This window comes from Haliaeetus albicilla, chromosome 20 (assembly GCF_947461875.1).
Source record: "Haliaeetus albicilla chromosome 20, bHalAlb1.1, whole genome shotgun sequence".
NCBI classification, from domain to species: Eukaryota; Metazoa; Chordata; class Aves; order Accipitriformes; family Accipitridae; genus Haliaeetus; species Haliaeetus albicilla.
In genome coordinates, this window is record NC_091502.1 from 857,207 (window position 1) to 874,245 (window position 17,039).

General features: G+C 36.4%; 1 protein-coding gene across 21 annotated transcripts in view; it reads left to right on the forward strand.

Annotated features, from left to right (window-relative positions):
- Positions 1-675: 675 nt before the first annotated feature.
- Positions 676-17,039, forward strand: part of POSTN (periostin) — a 38,370-nt gene continuing 22,006 nt past the window's right edge. For all 21 annotated transcript variants that reach the window (XM_069807920.1, XM_069807921.1, XM_069807923.1 and 18 more), the window contains exons 1-9: positions 676-862; positions 2,372-2,470; positions 9,223-9,287; positions 10,593-10,750; positions 11,390-11,554; positions 12,320-12,466; positions 15,067-15,208; positions 16,414-16,626; positions 16,787-16,921. In XM_069807920.1, the coding sequence (XP_069664021.1) occupies positions 741-862; positions 2,372-2,470; positions 9,223-9,287; positions 10,593-10,750; positions 11,390-11,554; positions 12,320-12,466; positions 15,067-15,208; positions 16,414-16,626; positions 16,787-16,921 (1,246 nt within the window). In that variant the 5' untranslated portion in view covers positions 676-740. The remainder of the gene's footprint in view (positions 863-2,371; positions 2,471-9,222; positions 9,288-10,592; positions 10,751-11,389; positions 11,555-12,319; positions 12,467-15,066; positions 15,209-16,413; positions 16,627-16,786; positions 16,922-17,039) is intronic.

Sequence of the window (17,039 nt, forward strand, 5' to 3'; positions counted from 1 at the left end):
ACCAACTAATAAGTATAGAGAGGTATATATTCAAATTTTCAGATAGTCAGTGGTTTTTGTATGATTATGTAAAGCTCTGAATAAAAGCATTATGTAATAGCTACTGTTATTATTAGAATTAAAATGAATGTTTAAGCTAATACTGCATTTGATTGTGTAACTACTTCATAATCTGAATGTGTGTTAATACAGCTTTTTTTTCCTCAAGACAAAAGTGTTATTCCAGGTTCTTGACAACAGTATTGTTTGGAACTTTCATCAACTTCACTAATTAAACAGCTCATAGCTGATAACTGTGAGGACATGGAAAACAAAGGAAAGCAGTGCAGTTCTTATGGGAACAGACAACATCTTCCTCTGGGTTTGAACAAAACCACACGCAATGATCACGACCTCTGGATGCTTCAGTGCTATAAATATTAATTCATAACTCAAAGTCTAAACTTCTCAAACTTTCTCTGCTGTTGTGTCAGCAGAATAAAATGCTAAGCCTTCTGTAACAAGGAAGAAATTAGTCAATTGGGGATTAAAAAAATGTTTTCTATAGTTAATGTATGGTACTAATTTAGGCTACTGAAGCTGGCAAAGAAAGCTGCTGTTCTAAGGAGGGTGGTACGAAGTTTCAGGTTGATCCTGTGGTTCCCTCCCACCACCTTCCTACATGTATATAAGTTGTCAGCTCTCCAGACACTTTGCCAGTTCTCTCTTCTAGCCTTGCCAGAAGCAACAGAGGACTAAAGATGAAGATCTTTTTCTTATTCACCTTTTCCACTTTTTTTTGGTCTCCTTTTGAACAAGCAGCTGCTTCTGTTCACTATGACAAGATTTTAACTCACAGTCGAATAAGGGCACGCGACCAAGGGTAAGTAACTGGAGTTTATTTCTATTTTAAAAGGGAGATTGTTAATCTTTTTTCTGCCCTTTCTTCTTGCATTATATTAAATGTGATTTTTCACTATGAATTCTTACTATCATTCAAGTAGAACTAACTTTCTCAATTAATTTTACAAGAACTGTTCCTAAATAAAAAGCTTTCCGGGGAGTTTCAAAAGGAGACTGAATACTGTTAAACTTCATAAAATGTGAAAAAAAACTAAAATCACCACTTCTCAATGAATAAAATACATGCATTTTAGAATCACTGAAGTTAATTACAGTTCACAATTAATGTAATGGGATGTCACATATGTTTAATATGTTTTCAAATGTTTGAATAGAGTTGACACCTATCCCACCATATTTTCTCTCTTTATCCATCCTAACGTAAATCATGACCTCTATTTAAATGCTTTCTAAGATGGGAATATATACTGGAAGCCTTTATAAAACTTCTATTCCCACTAGAGCAATGCAGCAAGCCGCTCAACAGGGTGCCTAAAAGACAATACTTACAAGCCAGGCTGCTCAGAGACATGGAGATAATTTGAACAGCTGGTGTCAGGGAGACACATGTGTCTAAACTTATTTTCCTTCAGTCTTCTTAAGTGAAAACTGTTCTGCGAATAGGAGTTGTTTACCATCCTAGCTTCCCATCTTAAATTCCCTCTGCCTGCTACACACACGCACACACACAGAGCGCTATTCAAATAAAAAAGTTCACTGGCTTCCCAGTAGATGTAACATATATGTTCTAACTTTTTAACTGATGATTTTTTTTTTATTTTAGAAGTATAAAAACTAATGACAAAATGCCTTTGCTCCATGGAATTTTCCTTTAAGAAATTCCTCTTCTGTACACTACCATGCTAAGGAAAAAGTATTCACATTTGAAAACTGTGACTCCTTTTATTTACATGCCAATTTACCCTTTGGTCCCCAGTAATTCCCAGAATGTTTACTTAGGTGCCTGCGGTACTCCAAAAGGTTGGTAATCAAAACAGCTGATTGATTTACAGAAGACAGGGTTTCCTTCTACATAAAGAATGAGGCACTTTGCTTCCCCATCTCCCCATGACCTGCACAGATGTGTACAAGACAAAAACTTTAATGAAAAGAGCCTGATGGTTTTCACAGCTCAGTCCCTGCTGGTTGGTAATTAATTCACTTTGCAGGGGGAAGGGAAAAATGTAAGGCATATTGAGACTTGATTAGGCACAGCTGGTGATCACTGCCCATCAGAGACAGGGGGTCAAACCAGACCGGAGGGGAATCTTCTGTCCCTGCCGGGAGGGGGGGCTTGCCAAGGGACTCAGCTGGGCAGTCCCAGCATCTTGCACTGTGGTTGCTTGAAAACACACCTGCCCTGGAAACTGAAGCCAGGTGTTAATTTCTTACATTTCAAGAGAAACGGTATTTGCCGCTGTTTTATATAAAACTTTTCTGAAGATGTCCAGAAGCTTCTTTTTAAAATGTTTCTTGCTCCCACCCACAGCCAAAATGTCTGTGCCCTTCAGCAAGTTATGGGAACAAAAAAGAAATACTTCAGTACCTGCAGAAACTGGTACCAGGGAGCCATCTGTGGAAAGAAAGCGTAAGTATGCTCTGTTTCAAAACTCTTCCCCATTCATTGAGATAATCCAGTGTAAGATTAGAAAACTCTCCTTTTCTCAGACATGAGCTGTTTGTTTCAAATGCAGGTACAGGAAGAATTCGGTTCATAATTTTACAGGATTACAGCTTCTCTTTAGCTGCTTCTAAAACCTCCTGGATAAGTGATCCAATAATCATTGCCAAAAATGATCACAAAAGGAGTGCAAAGTCTGAAAATTATAGCATAGCATATATTCTTTTTTTAAGTTTAAGAGGCTTCAAAATATTAGTTTCAGCAATACTTCTCTGAGTTAAGTATGGATAGCTCTATTTTAAACACAAAGAGGTATGAGGTTAAGTGACCTACCCAAAAACACAGAGGGATGTAATAGGCCAGTTGTGAAAAGAACTCAGCACTACCTAGCAGAGCTGTGAGCTCAGACCACACGTCTCCACAAAGCAAAAAAAAAAAAAAAAAAAAAAAACAGTTTATGGTTGTGGATACAGATTATATCTGGGTGAGTTTGGCATTCTTTTGGAATCTGTGTGTCACTTCTCAGAATGCAAGTCATTGCCTTCTCCGTGACAAAATGTCAAAGTCACTACTGTTTTGTCAGTCATAGAGCAGCTTCAGAGTGTGAAGACATACAAAGTCCCCAGTCCTGAACTTGGTCTGCCCCACTTGTCTTACTTAGAATTAAGTAATTTAACAGAGACTGTCATTGTTTACCCAATACAACAAACTAATGTTTTTCTTGTGTACTATTCTCTTGCTATTATGCAATTACTTGGATAAATTTCTCAGCAGTCATCACAGAAAATCATTATTCTTATGGTCTCATTATTCTTTTACAGGGTACAAATAGGTCTGGGGTGACATTTTCAGAAAGGCTTGAGTGAACAGGGAGTCCTGGCTTCAGTTGCAACTCTGTCTTAGGGTATTAGGAGTCTCTTAGTGAAAGCCTATAAAACTCTTCAAAATGCCCAAGTAATATTTAAGTATACAATTTGAATAGTCACTGAGAGATTATATGCCCTAAGACATAAAGATGTCAAGTTATATTGATACATGGTGCAAATTACATGTATGAGGAACTTAACTCCATTTGAAGTAAGACTTGTATTTACAACTTTCGTAATGAACATCAACCAATGTTTTAGATGTTAATGTAATGTGGACTAATTTTTTGTTTCTGTGCCAAAGGCTTCCTTAACAGAGGTTAATATGGAAGAAAAATATCCACAGTGTTGGCAACATAAGCCAGTCAAAGATGACTCCCTTTGTAAACAAGCTCTTAAATTCTCTTGAAAGTGTTTTTCTGATCAACAATAATTCACTAAATAAACTAGAAAGGAGAGCTTGAACAAGAAGTGACTGATAATTTGCAATTGGTTAGTCATATTTTTTTGTCTTGATTGTCAAAGTCATGAGTAAATAGGATTCGTATTTTCCAGTCCATTCTTCATGTTTAAAAAAATGTTTCTAAATATAGAAACAATGATAAATTCTGGGGGGAAAAAAAAAGAAAGCTATATTTGACTTTAAACAATTACACATAGCTGACATTGAATCCAAGTGAGCTTTTACAAAAAGAATACTTTCAAGTTAAAAGTGCAACTGTAAGACTTCATAAATTTGTATGAAATTCATTGAATAGTTGTTTACAGAAAGTCAAAGAATTCCATGTTGACAAAGAATTAGATGCAGATACAATCTGGGTTTGTGCTGGGGAATGGAGGGGCACAGAAAATGATGCAGAGTGTGCATGCATCACTGAGTGCTAATATGGCTACACTCTCTCATGCTCTCTTTAGTGCATCTACATATATGACACTTTCATAATTAAAAAAGTATCCTTTTCCATTTTTTTTTTTTCATTTTTCTTCAAAGCCAGCTTTGCATTTTGTTTCATTTTTTGGCTGGTTGAGCTGTCCTGGCTGACAACTATATTCCTAGTTCTTGAGCATCATCCCTATATTTACTAATGTAAAACTGGTTAAGATTCTCAAATGATTATTTATGTGAGACAAATGCCTCCAGTAACGATTTTTGCACTGTTAAAATACTACAAGTAAATCAGATAGTAGTCGGGCAAGGACCTGAAATGGGCTGGGATTGTGGTTCCTACTGCTCCTGTTGGGTGTCAGAGGCTTTGAATTTTTTGAGATTCCTGAAAGATGCTACATGTCATAGCATGGTGTTGGAAAGGATCCTTAGGAAAAAGACTGAGGGAAGATGTAGTAGGAGGAAGTTTTCTTCCATTTCCTTTCATAGAAAACGTTTTTAGTGCTCTGACAGCATATCATAAATTAATGGAGCTGAGTTATACTTCCAATACAGTGAGACACTGATTCCAACACACAGTCCTGCCTTTCAAGCACTGCCATGGCTTTGAAGTCTCAACTCTAAAGTCAGTATAGATGTGAGTTAGGATACAATGGCCCCACCAGAGCTGAGGAAAAGACCTGATTATCATGGGCCAAGCTGTCACCCTAAGCTTTCTGCTATTGTAAACTTTATTGGTTACTAATTACTTCAGCAGGTGAAAGAAAGTAACAGCAGTAAGTTAGAGTGGAAATAGCACAAATCATAATGAATATCCTACCCAGACAAGCAATCTGGTTATTCTAAGTCCCCAGAAGTTTCTTTGAAATGTAATTGGCTGTCTGGAATCCTAACCAGTTTCTCCCATTTTTATTTTGGCTTTGTTTTTATAAGCAAATCCAGACAAGTTAGAACTCATTTTTCACATAAATTGCAGATTTGTATGCATATGATGATGGTAATAATGATCAATTTCTAGTCAAACTAGGCTGTGTGGTCATTTGTTCCACCTCTACCTTCAATCTTTTTAGGACCTGTAGGTTTATAGTTTTAATCAGAGTTTTTCCTTCTCCTCCAGGTGGCATTGTAGTACTGACTTCCCTTTTCCTTCAGTGGACATGCTGCAAGTCATCCAAAATACTTCACCTTTTGAGTGAAGTTTGCCATACCACTGACTTCTTTGGCACTACATTTTATTCCACTGCAGACACATTGGGAAGAAGGGTATTTCCTGAACATAACTTTAGACTGAAACTTGGATATTCTCAAAGTCAGTTTGGGAAAACAACCTACTCCTGTGGTTTTATTCCTCGATAGATGTCATGTCTTCCCATGAGACAAAGTCTGCTCTCAGCACAAATCTGACAGGGAATTCATTACTTTGCTGAGCTCCAGAAGTAAAACAACTTATGTAGTGACAGATACCTTCATGTGTCAGGAAAAACTGTTTGAAGCAATAGGCAATTTGTACTCATTGAACTAAAGTCAGGTGGTGACTTTGTTCTCTTCACTGACTAGAATTGAGAGGAATGTAAGCTGTAAAACATTTTACAGAGCCTGTGTAAGGCCCTAAGCAAGAAGCCTGCTACAGCCAACCAGAGGAAGACTCGAGCAGTGGGGCTGGGTGGAATCGGGCATGAGAGTCTACACAAAACTACCACCTACCTTCTCCCTCCTAACACTCCTACCAGGCTAGAGGGGCAAACCAGTGTGCATGAGAGTAAGTTAAGTGATAGAACTCCTGAGGGGTTTTTTGTGGCTGTAATAGAGCATCTGTTATAACTTAGTCCTAGCTGTTAATGGGAGTTTTATATTCTGTGCACTCAAACCAGAAATGCAGATGTTACTAAAGAGGTTACTGTAATAAGAATGCTAATCCAAAAGGACGGTGGCTCTTCTCATGGTAATATCTCCATGTTAACAAGTCTTCCCTAACTTGTACATATGATCTACAAAATGTTAATTTGAGAATGCTTTTATTATTTACACTTCCTATCCACTGCTCTAAATTTCCAATCAGGATGCAATGTAAAGATCTGCTAAAATCAAAGTCAATTGGACCAGAAGTCTTTCCACTGTTTCTCTGCAGTATTTTAAATCCATGCCAGCAAGGAGTAGAAACAGATGAGTCACAGAGCTGATCTGAATAACTGTAAACTGGCTCTGTTAGCCAAGAATAACAAGGACATAAGGTAGTGTTGCTCTGCCCTTTCTTCCTTTGGATGAGGTCAGAACAACTTTGTGCTAAAAAAAACCCCCAACAATCAACCAAACACCACCCCACCAAAAAAAAAGAAACCCCCCAAAAAAAAAAAATAAAACAAACACCAAAACCTCCAAAAAACTCAAGAATGTAGCATGGCTTATTGCCTGGGTAACTGTTTTCTTTGCTTGGGCACCATCTTATATTGAACTAGTAGGGAGATACAGATGAAGGTAACTAATGGTGTGAGATGGTACTTCCCCCGTGTACTGTGTCTATACACGAGTGGTGCTGAGGAGCTGCATCCTACACTGAGTTTTTTCTGGTTCTAACCTTATTGTGGGATCCTCCATACATAACCCCTTTCTCCCATTCCACTTTCTCACTACACTTTGAGCACATCTGATACATGGACCTTCTAATTGCAGTCAAGTGTAAGGGAACATGGATACTGTAAATAGGAACTTACAGTAACTCTTGATGACTGAAAAAAAGCCTGGGCTGTACATAACAAGTTACATGGTAAAAAAGGCACTGATCTTGTAATGTTTGGCTGAAGAAGCCTTTTCTTTCTTAACTATGTTCTTCAGCCAGTTTTCTGCCTTTCATTAATTGTGTCATTGTTGGATATGGTAAGAAGACTAAACTTGCTGTGTCTTATTCTATGCTTATAACTCAGCTTCCTTTTTCCTTTTTCCAAAAGCTAATTAAGACCACAATCTTTCATAGCTGCTCATGGGGTGAGGGGGAGATAATATTTTTTTCCTTCCACAGAATAGAAAATTTCTCATGACAAAGCAGTTCACACAGTTGGGAGAACATTCTGACTCCTATTCTGCTACATGGTTTTCTTTAATCAGATTTTTTTTTTATTAGCTTCTGGCAGGAATGCAACAAGGAGGAAGAGTTTAAAGTTAATTTCCTTATTAGTTAGCAAATCTGTAGCCTAAACTGTATGCTATTCTTGCATTCCCAAAAAATAGCCATTCAGTAAATTCTTTTAAAGAAAGAGATGTACTAAAGAGAACTATGCAAATACTTTCGATATACGGCTTCTCAATTGAAAAGATGCTCATGGCAGAAGGGTGAATATGTCATGTGTGTCTATGTATGTGAGGGAAGGAAACAAAGTATTCTCTTAGTGTGGAGAAATGAAAGATTATGTGGGTTTTTTTAAAAATCTCTAATCTTCACCAGTTCTATCAGTTTGCTAATAGGTAGGGAATTACAATCCTCACTTTCAAAATCTTGCTTTGTAATGCTATTGTTCCTCCAGTCTACTTTCATTTTTTAATCTCTTCAAGTAGTTTGGATGTTGAAAGTCTTAAGTCCAACTTTTCATTTGAATAAGCTATTCATTTTAATGTGTTTGTGGTTAATGTTTTGTCAGCTTTAGTTTATGAAAAATGAGAGAAGTGTACTCAGCTGCCACCAAAGAGTCTACAATTGAAAAGCTGGAATGTGGTGGTAAAGACTCAGCAAAAACCTTCAAGGAATTAGTGTTCAGAACTCTAGCACTGCCAACATCAGCCACGCCTATAAAAATAAATCTATTATGTAAAACCGTGATGGCAATTTTTCGTTGTCATTCACAGTGTACCATACTTTGAAAAGTAATATCTGAAATCTAATGCCTTAAAGTTTGTTTTAGACTTTGGTAAGATTATATAATTTGTTGGCATTCCCTCTCCCAAGGAGCCAAAATCAACTCTGTAATAACTTTAGTGAATTTGCACTTTCATGTAAGAGAAGAGAATTTGTCAAGCAGATCAATGGTAGAGCTTTTATGTCTGTCATATGAATTAAGAAGACATTGTATCTTCTAAGACCATCAATGCTAAATTGAATATTACAGTATAGAATTATCAGTTAGCCCTGCTTTGCTCTTATGTATAGTTCACGTGTATTCAAGAATGAGAATATTTTATTGACATCATTATATAACAGTTCCTGGTCCCTGGTATTGCTAAGTTCTATGTAACTAAGTTCTTTTAACTCTGGTTTTGATTTCTTGTAGTCTGGTTTTCATCCTCACTACGTTTACCGGTGAACTTTCCCTTGTGTCCATCCATCCAGTCTTTAGTGACTTCCTTCTCTAGAACATGCTTTATGTCTGTTCTTAATTAGTTCTCTCCCTCATTCCTGAGCTTCTTCAAAGTCTTCCTTGAAAAACCGAGGCTCTGCTATCCCACTTTCTATCACCATACAATCCACAGGACCTTCTCATAAACACATGTTTATTTCCTATATCCAGTATGGTGACCTCATGTAGTTTTGTCATTTTAATTTCTGTTCAGTTTATTTATTTTTTTCTTTTTCCTTTACAACCCTGCTGTCACCAGTTTCTTTAAATGTCCTCACTTTCTTTATTTCTCCCTTTCTTCAATCCCATCTAATCTCTTCAAAACAAATCAGTTAAATTTTCTTCAGCTGCTGTTCTAGTCACATCATCTTTTAATTACTCTATATAGGTTCCACATCCCCTCCCATGTTCCTTCCTAGCACTAATGATGGCAGTCATTCCGTAAATTCAAAAGCCCTGCATTTAGTAAAATACAACCAATTTGTAGTCTATACAGAAATGGTTGAATGATAAAAAAGGATGAAGATCTGGGGACTGCATACTTAGCAATGAAAAACTAATAATAAAAAAATTAGACTTAGCTAAAATTAGTATAACTTGTCCTGTATATTATTTAATTGTGCTTTTGTCTATATCCCACAGAACTGTGTTATATGAGTGCTGTCCTGGCTATATGAAGATGGATGGTATGAGAGGATGTCCTGCAGGTACAAACTTATTTTCATATGGATGAGTCAGTATATGAGAAGCACTACAACACCAGAGACTTTCAAAGGTGGTCATCCTGAGAAATGATTGCCCCTTTTTAGGAGTTACTGCCTGAGAATACACAGCATCATTTGCATACAGTCAACACAGTTAAAAAACAGTCAGCACTGAATTTGATCATGCAGTGTAAGTTGAATTCCCCAGCTCCTTCCAGTTGCTGAATTGGAGAGGAACAATAGTGTCTTCAGTTCCCAAAGCTGCCAAAGAAGAATTTTTATTCCTATTCCCATCATGCCCCAGAATAACCTAAAGCATACCAGTGAGGTCAGAAACCCAGAACATGAGGTGTGGCATATCTAAATTCTGTTTATTCCTTTTCCTGAGAAAACTTGAATCTTATTTACTGAAAGAGTATTATAGGCTGTAAATAAACTGAGGAGGAGTGAAAATGAAGACAGGAATTCTTGATTTCTCCTATTTGTGTTATTCTGTTTTGCATAAATAAAATTAATGGCAGCAGGGAAGAGTAATCTGAGAAGGAATATACTTCATAACTATAGGTCCCTATATCTGAACTAATCCTTTTACATTCAATAATAGAGTTAGGCATGCCTAAGGCAGAGTTCAGGTTGTTTAGATGGATTAATCTCACTTAGGATGTTTACATTAGGATGAGAGCAGTCACACTCTAGCATTGCCTGTTCCTCGCCATGACCATAAAAAGAGCCAAGAACAACTAGCTCGCATGCAGATGCCTCACCTATAGATACCTTGAATTAGGAGACATGAAGCCTGTTCTCAAGTAGCAGGGTTTTAACTGTGGGACTATGGCCATTCTTACTCCCTGGATGAATCAATACATGCACAAACCAAACACTGGAAGAAGAGCAGAAGGTCTCACAAGAAGAATTCTGGTCCGCCGTGACTAAATGAGACCCACTCCGTTGAAATTTTTGTGATTACAGATGGAACTTACTCCTGTCCTCAATGGATAGCCTCCCATTCCAGGTTGGGTTGGCACAAAACAAGACAACTCTTCTAAAGAAGACATTACAATATTGGGGTTTGTCTGATCTAATTTTTCATTGAGCAAACCAAAAAACTAAGTAACAAGCAGATGTGTTTGGGTGGGTTTTGAGTATGTTGACAATGGAATTTTAATCCAAGCACTTTGTTTTAATATTGATTTAAACAGTTTCAGAAAGGCAATACTATTGTCCAACCAAAAGAAACAAAGTAGATTTGGTTGTGAGAAACTGGATGACTGAAGAGTTTACAGTATTCTTATCTCATGTTTATTTTAGTTGCTCCTATTGATCATGTATATGGCACACTTGGTATTGTGGGAGCTACCTCCACGCAGCACTATTGTGACATATCAAAGCTGAGAGGAGAGGTTGAGGGACGAGGATCATTCACTTTCTTTGCACCAAGCAATGAAGCCTGGGAGCAATTAAATTCAGTAAGTGTGTGTGTGTGCGCATGCGTCCACATGCATGTGTTAAAGTGTATTTCTCTTTCAGCTAATGTTGTTTTAGCTGCAACAGGTAGTCTATGATAAGGTAGACTGGAAACTGTGGATATTTTAGATATTAAAGGACATTACACAAGTTAAAATAATTTGAATGTTTAACATGCATTGCTGAAGCTAAAGAGTCTGAATTTATTTTCGGGAGTACTAAGTGACTATTAAGTGTTGCTTATGTAAGCACTTGCATGACAAATATTAATATTGTTAGTTATTAGCATAGTTTTGGAGAAACTGACAGGAATTCCAGCAACTGCATGATGTAGAGTGTAATTGTACTTTGTCAGTGAATCAGGTGTCCTTCTTTTAGTAATGTTTTTAGTTAAATATTGAATCAAAGCTCCTCAAATGACTTGTCTGTGATGAGACCTCTTATCTTCCATTTGTGAGCAAATCAGACTAAAGCATCATTTAAATAGAGACAGATTGATAGGTATCAAAGTCATGTCTCCTAACAGGAGGTAGCCATTGTTGAATATATTGAAAGCATATGTTAAGTAAAGCAGTATGTACATCTTTCTATCTGGAAGAATGTTTTGAAGTTCTAATTAATTAAACGCCTTTCTTCTTCAGGAAATTCACAGGAATTTGATTGATAATGTAAATATTGAACTGTATAACGCTCTCCACCACCACATGGTAAACAAGCGCATGTTGACAAAAGATCTTAAGAATGGCATGACTCTGGTGTCTATGTATAATGACCAGAAATTGCTTATTAACCATTATCCTAATGGGGTAAGTCTATTCTCTTTCTTTTTTGTTCCTAATATAATTATTCAGTTATAGCCATTACTCTTTCCACTTATTTCCTTCTATAGCTAAGAAAATAGGTTATAGAAAGTTTAACATCTAGCAAGTCAGTTGCCACTGACAAAAATAAATAAACTTTCTCTTGAAGAAATTTTGTCTGCTGTGTAGACTGATCACTAAGAAAGAATTAATGAACATATGCCATTTGCTGTTTAGAAATCAAAATTTAAAAGATAATGAACTTTCTTCCTAAAAGACAAAGGCTTTTGTGGCCAAAATATATGATCATCATAAATCTGAGACAAAAACCTACTATTCATGTGTCTACAAAATATTATTAAATCAGATCTTTTATTTGAATTGGAGTGTATGGTAGAGGCATTTAAGATTGTAGGAGGGACACATCCATTTTTTGGCTGGAAAAAAAATTCATTTTTATAAATGCTAGAAATCTCCCAGTTAAGTCACTCATCTTTGTTGCATCAAAATGTTTATGTTGGACAACAGTTTACATATTGGTAAAAAATTATAAAATCAATGTAGCCTGAATAAATCTGCTGCCAGGTTTCCAGAATCTTAGCCAGCTTTTTAAATCTTACAAGGTTTTACTTAAAACTTAAAATAAAAACTGAAAGAACAACAGTGAATACATAATGTACAGTATATACATTGCCAAACTGTAAGAATCAGATTCCAAGTGTATGATCAAATTAATGCTTGATCTTCTACTGCTTGATTCTTCAAATACAGGTTGTTACTGTTAACTGTGCCAGGGTCATCTATGGCAACCAGATTGCTACCAATGGTGTTGTTCATGTCATCGATCGCGTCCTGACCGCTGTTGGAAATACCATTCAAGATTTCATTGAAGTCGAGGATGATCTTTCATCTCTTAGAGTAAGCAGACAAAAATAAAAATGCTTCTCTGGTCTTTCAGTTTTTTCTTCTTTCTTTTCTATTTGTGTATCATACCTGGAAGTAAGAAGGGTTAGTTCAGTAAGAGACAGAAATAAATTAAGAACTCCAGCTAATATTGCAAATCTAGCTATATAAAAAGGCAAAGTATATTTTACATAAGGAGTCTGCTTCTGCTCTTTTGTGGATCAAATAAGACAACATCAATAGGACAGAATGTGAACCTGGACACAAAGTGTGTCTTTTCTTCAAGCACTAAGGTAATGAAACGTGTGAGCATGTTACAGTGTCTGGTGCTAGATAAATGAGAATAGTTTCAAAATGGATGACAAAAATTGGTAAAAAACCCAAATAAATTCCAGAACCTGGCTCATAGCAAGTTTCAGAACACCGGTAGATACATATAGGAAGGATTTTTCTTGCAGAGAAGCAGCAGGGGTTTTTTTCTGTCCAGGTTTCTAATTTCTTCTTCTTCTAGAATATATGTCTGCCTAGTGTAATGGGATTTCATGCTGCACATGTTTAAAAAAACCTGCCATGGTTTTGCAAATAGCAGTTGTCCTTTTCCCTCCTTCATTTCCTCAATAAATAAATAAAAAAAAATTAAATGCAGAGGCATAAAGGTGGAAAAGACCTTCTGAATCCCTCAAATTCAGTCCATGACAGTTATAGGCAACCATATCATTTAATCCCTTTAAATAATTGAATATAAAAGCCAACCCTTTTGAGTTTCCAGTTGAAAAACAAGCCCTCTATTTCATTTTTCCCTGTGCATTCTTTCTTGTATCTGTTCTCTTTTGGTTTAACTTTTGTGAACTCTAAGCAGATGTTTTCACCTAATCCTAGATAAGGTCTTACCTATTCCTTTTATATTAACTTGCATACCTCCCTAACTCTGCTTGAAAAAAACTTACTGGTTTCCAGGATAGATGCTAGCATCATGCTTGTTTTTCTTCCAGTTGCATCACATTGCACTCTGCCTTTCTGACTTTTTAAAGGGTGAAGTCCCTGTTTATAGCACATACACCTGCTAATTCCTGTGTGTGTACCTCTGCACTTCATACTGCTTTAATGATTTTGGCTCCAAAAGCAAATGTGCTAATAAAACCATTAAACAAAATCAGCCGTGAGACTCTAATATGACATTTCTTTTAACATGGTTATTCCCATCTTCCAGTTCACCAGTTTCATATGCACTTTATCTTTCTATCTTAATATTTAATATATAATATCTATAATATAGATATTTCTATAATATTTCATATTTGACAGAGGAAATTCTTTACTCAAGTCCAGATTTGTTCAATTTTACATATGTTCTTTTTCTAGAAAATCTGTTCATAATTTATATTGTCATACTCTATCATATTATCCTTTTAATCCATCATATATTCTCACAATATCTTTAATTACTTTTCCTGCCTTGTTCTTTTTCTTCAGTCTTTGATTCTAATGAGGACAAGTTGCAGCCACCAAAGAAATATATATTGTTATAGTATTCTCTTTTAGGATTAATCCAATAATGGAAACACCCAAATTGTGAGGTTGTACAGAGGAGATTTATAAGCAAGTTAAGAAGCTTTATTTAAGGAATAAAAGGGAAATAATACTTTTTTTGAAAAATATTGAATGGGGTTTTATTTAGTTCAGACTGCTTACCTTTTCTTCATCACTAGAAAGTAGAGAATTTTTCATCAGTTGTGTTTAACTTTACTTTTTTAATGTCCAGAGCTGAGTAACATTTTGGGGATCAAAAACCTGGAACTAATTTTTCCTGGCCTCAAAGCCTGAGATAGAATAGGATAATTTCAGTTGGAGGGGATCTACAATGATCATCTAGTCCAACTGTCTTACCAATTCAGGGCTGACCAAAAGTTAAAGCAAGTTATTAAGGGCATTGTCCAAATGCCTCTTAAACACTGACAGGCTTGGGGCATCGACCACCTCTCCAGGAAGCCTGTGCCAGTGTTTGATCAACCTCTCGGTAAAGAAATCATTCCTAATATCAAGTCTGAACCCCTGGCACAGCTTTGAACCATTCCCAGGCATCCTGTCCCCAGATCCCAGGGAGAAGAGCTCAGCGCCTCCCTCTCCACGTCCCCTCCTCAGGAGGCTGCAGAGAGCAGTGAGGTCACCCCTCAGCCTCCTGTTGTGATTCAAAACCTCCTCCTTGCATTTAATCAAATTAGTCATACACCCATGATACATTTTTTTATTATTTCAGGGGCAAATTATCAGCTTTGATAGACTATTGCTTTGATCTAATTTGTCAAAACCTGCATGTTCACATTTTTCATTTAAAAATTCAGGCCATAATAATAAAAATTTCTGCCCTGTTGTCACCTCTATCAGAATTTATTGATTACTGTGTGCTAAATTAAGGAGGTAACTTGGTATATCGACACATTTTTCCGACAAAATCAATTATCTATTCTTTTTTGTTAATTCATTTTTTCATCTTTCTGTAACACTGATCTCAGTCTAGCATTAAAGTGCCTGTGGGCACTCAGTGAAACTAGACATGTAATGTATTTTGCTAATATTTTAAATAACCAGTATTAAAAACCAAATTTATTTTCTAGGCTGCTGCTATCACATCAGATGTCTTGGATATTCTTGGAAAGCCTGGTCATTACACGCTCTTTGCTCCTACTAATGAAGCTTTTGAGAGACTTCCAAGGGGAGTCTTAGAAAGGATCATGGGTGACAAGGTGGCTTCTGAAGGTATGTAACCTTTTTTTGCAAATGAAAATACAGGTTAGTAGATCAAGGAGGTAGAAACTACATTATCCTAGTAGCTCTGAAATTAAGCACCTGTACTTTCATACATGTGGGAGGAATTATTTCTTCTGTCTGACTTTTCCAGTTACCTAAGGATTCAAATTCACCGAGGACTTAGTTTCCAAAACAGTTTAAAGGAAACTGTGAAAATATAGGTGCATTGATGTTTCTAATAGCTCAGCTGCATAGTTCTGATAGAGAGTCCTGCCTCTAGAAATGCAGGGCTATCTGAATGTGGGATTCTCTAATAGCTTTCTCATGAATAGCTTTTACATACAAAAAGGCCATGTTCTTGTAAAAGACAAGTTCTGTCTGTACGTTGAACTGAATTTAGACTATATATTCTGACAAACTATAAGTCAGCACATTTATTCTTCTGAGAACTACAATAAACTTAATAACTGAATCAGTCTGTAGGTGAACAGTAACGTAATAGAAGGTTCCATTTATATGGAACCACTAAGAAATGGAAGGTTACATTTCTATTCTTATTTATGAGCTCCACTGCACTAAACAAGTTCTCCATCATTTCATTATAGCCTGATTAAGTCACTGTGGAGTATCTCAATGGAAGATCATGAAAAGAGGGATCTGGGCTAATTTTAATTTGAGACAATGACTAAAAATGGAATCCTGAAATAGCACAGCATTTTTTTTACATTTGTTTGTTTGTTTGTTTTTTGTTTTGTTTTCAGGAATTTTTGGCTGATTCTTTTGTTACACACAGAGGATGGTACAGTGAATATCATGTAGTAAGGCATAACAAAACATAAATGTGGGGCTGACTTTGCATAGCCTATAGAGTTTTGTACTCAGAGGTCCATTTGAAGCATATCGTTTGCAGTCACCGAGTTATATACTTGGTTAGGTGCTGATTGCAGCATAATCAGCATAGTTTTCATAATATAATGGATGCCAAAGCTTTTTGACCATAAATGTTGTTTAGAGGCCCATAGTATCAATTCTCATATAAATAACTTTTGATAAAGGATCTATGAGTGCAAATAAGCAAATATGCTAGATAAGCTAGTAAAGTATTAAAAATAGTGTACATGTAATTTATTCCACACCTATACGTGAATTATATATATATATGAATGTATGTGTCCAAACACCTATGTGTGAACTTCCTGCTCTTTTCTCCGCAGCTCTCGTGAAGTTCCATATTTTAAATACTATGCAGTGCTCTGAAGCCATCACAGGTGGAGCTGCCTATGAAACCTTGGAAGGAAACACAGTTGAAGTTGGTTGTGATGGTGAAAGTCTGACTGTGAATGGAGTGAAGATGGTGAAACGCAAAGATATTGTGACAAGCAATGGCGTTATCCACCTCATTGATGAAGTGCTAATTCCTGATTCCGGTCAGTGATGTGTATGAAAAACTTGTTGCACTGATGATGTTTTTCGCAATATTACCTAGATTACCTCAGATATATTATTATGGATAAGCATGGAGAATCCAAATCAGGAAAAGAAATAAATTGTGTGTTAAAATACCTTTTCTTATTCCTTTATTTGCAGCCAAGCAAGTCATTGAGCTTGGGGGTGCCCAGCAGACTACTTTTACAGACCTCATGATACAATTAGGACTGGCATCTTCTCTAAGACCAGAAGGCCAATACACTCTCCTGGTACCTCTGAATGGTGCTTTCTCAGGTTAGTAGCTTTAAAAGATTATGCTCTGAATGTCAAAATGAACAAGAATATATGCTACCCTGACAGTTTTCGAAATAAACCCCAGTACTTGTTCTAAGTCCCAAGGAAAGAGAGCCAT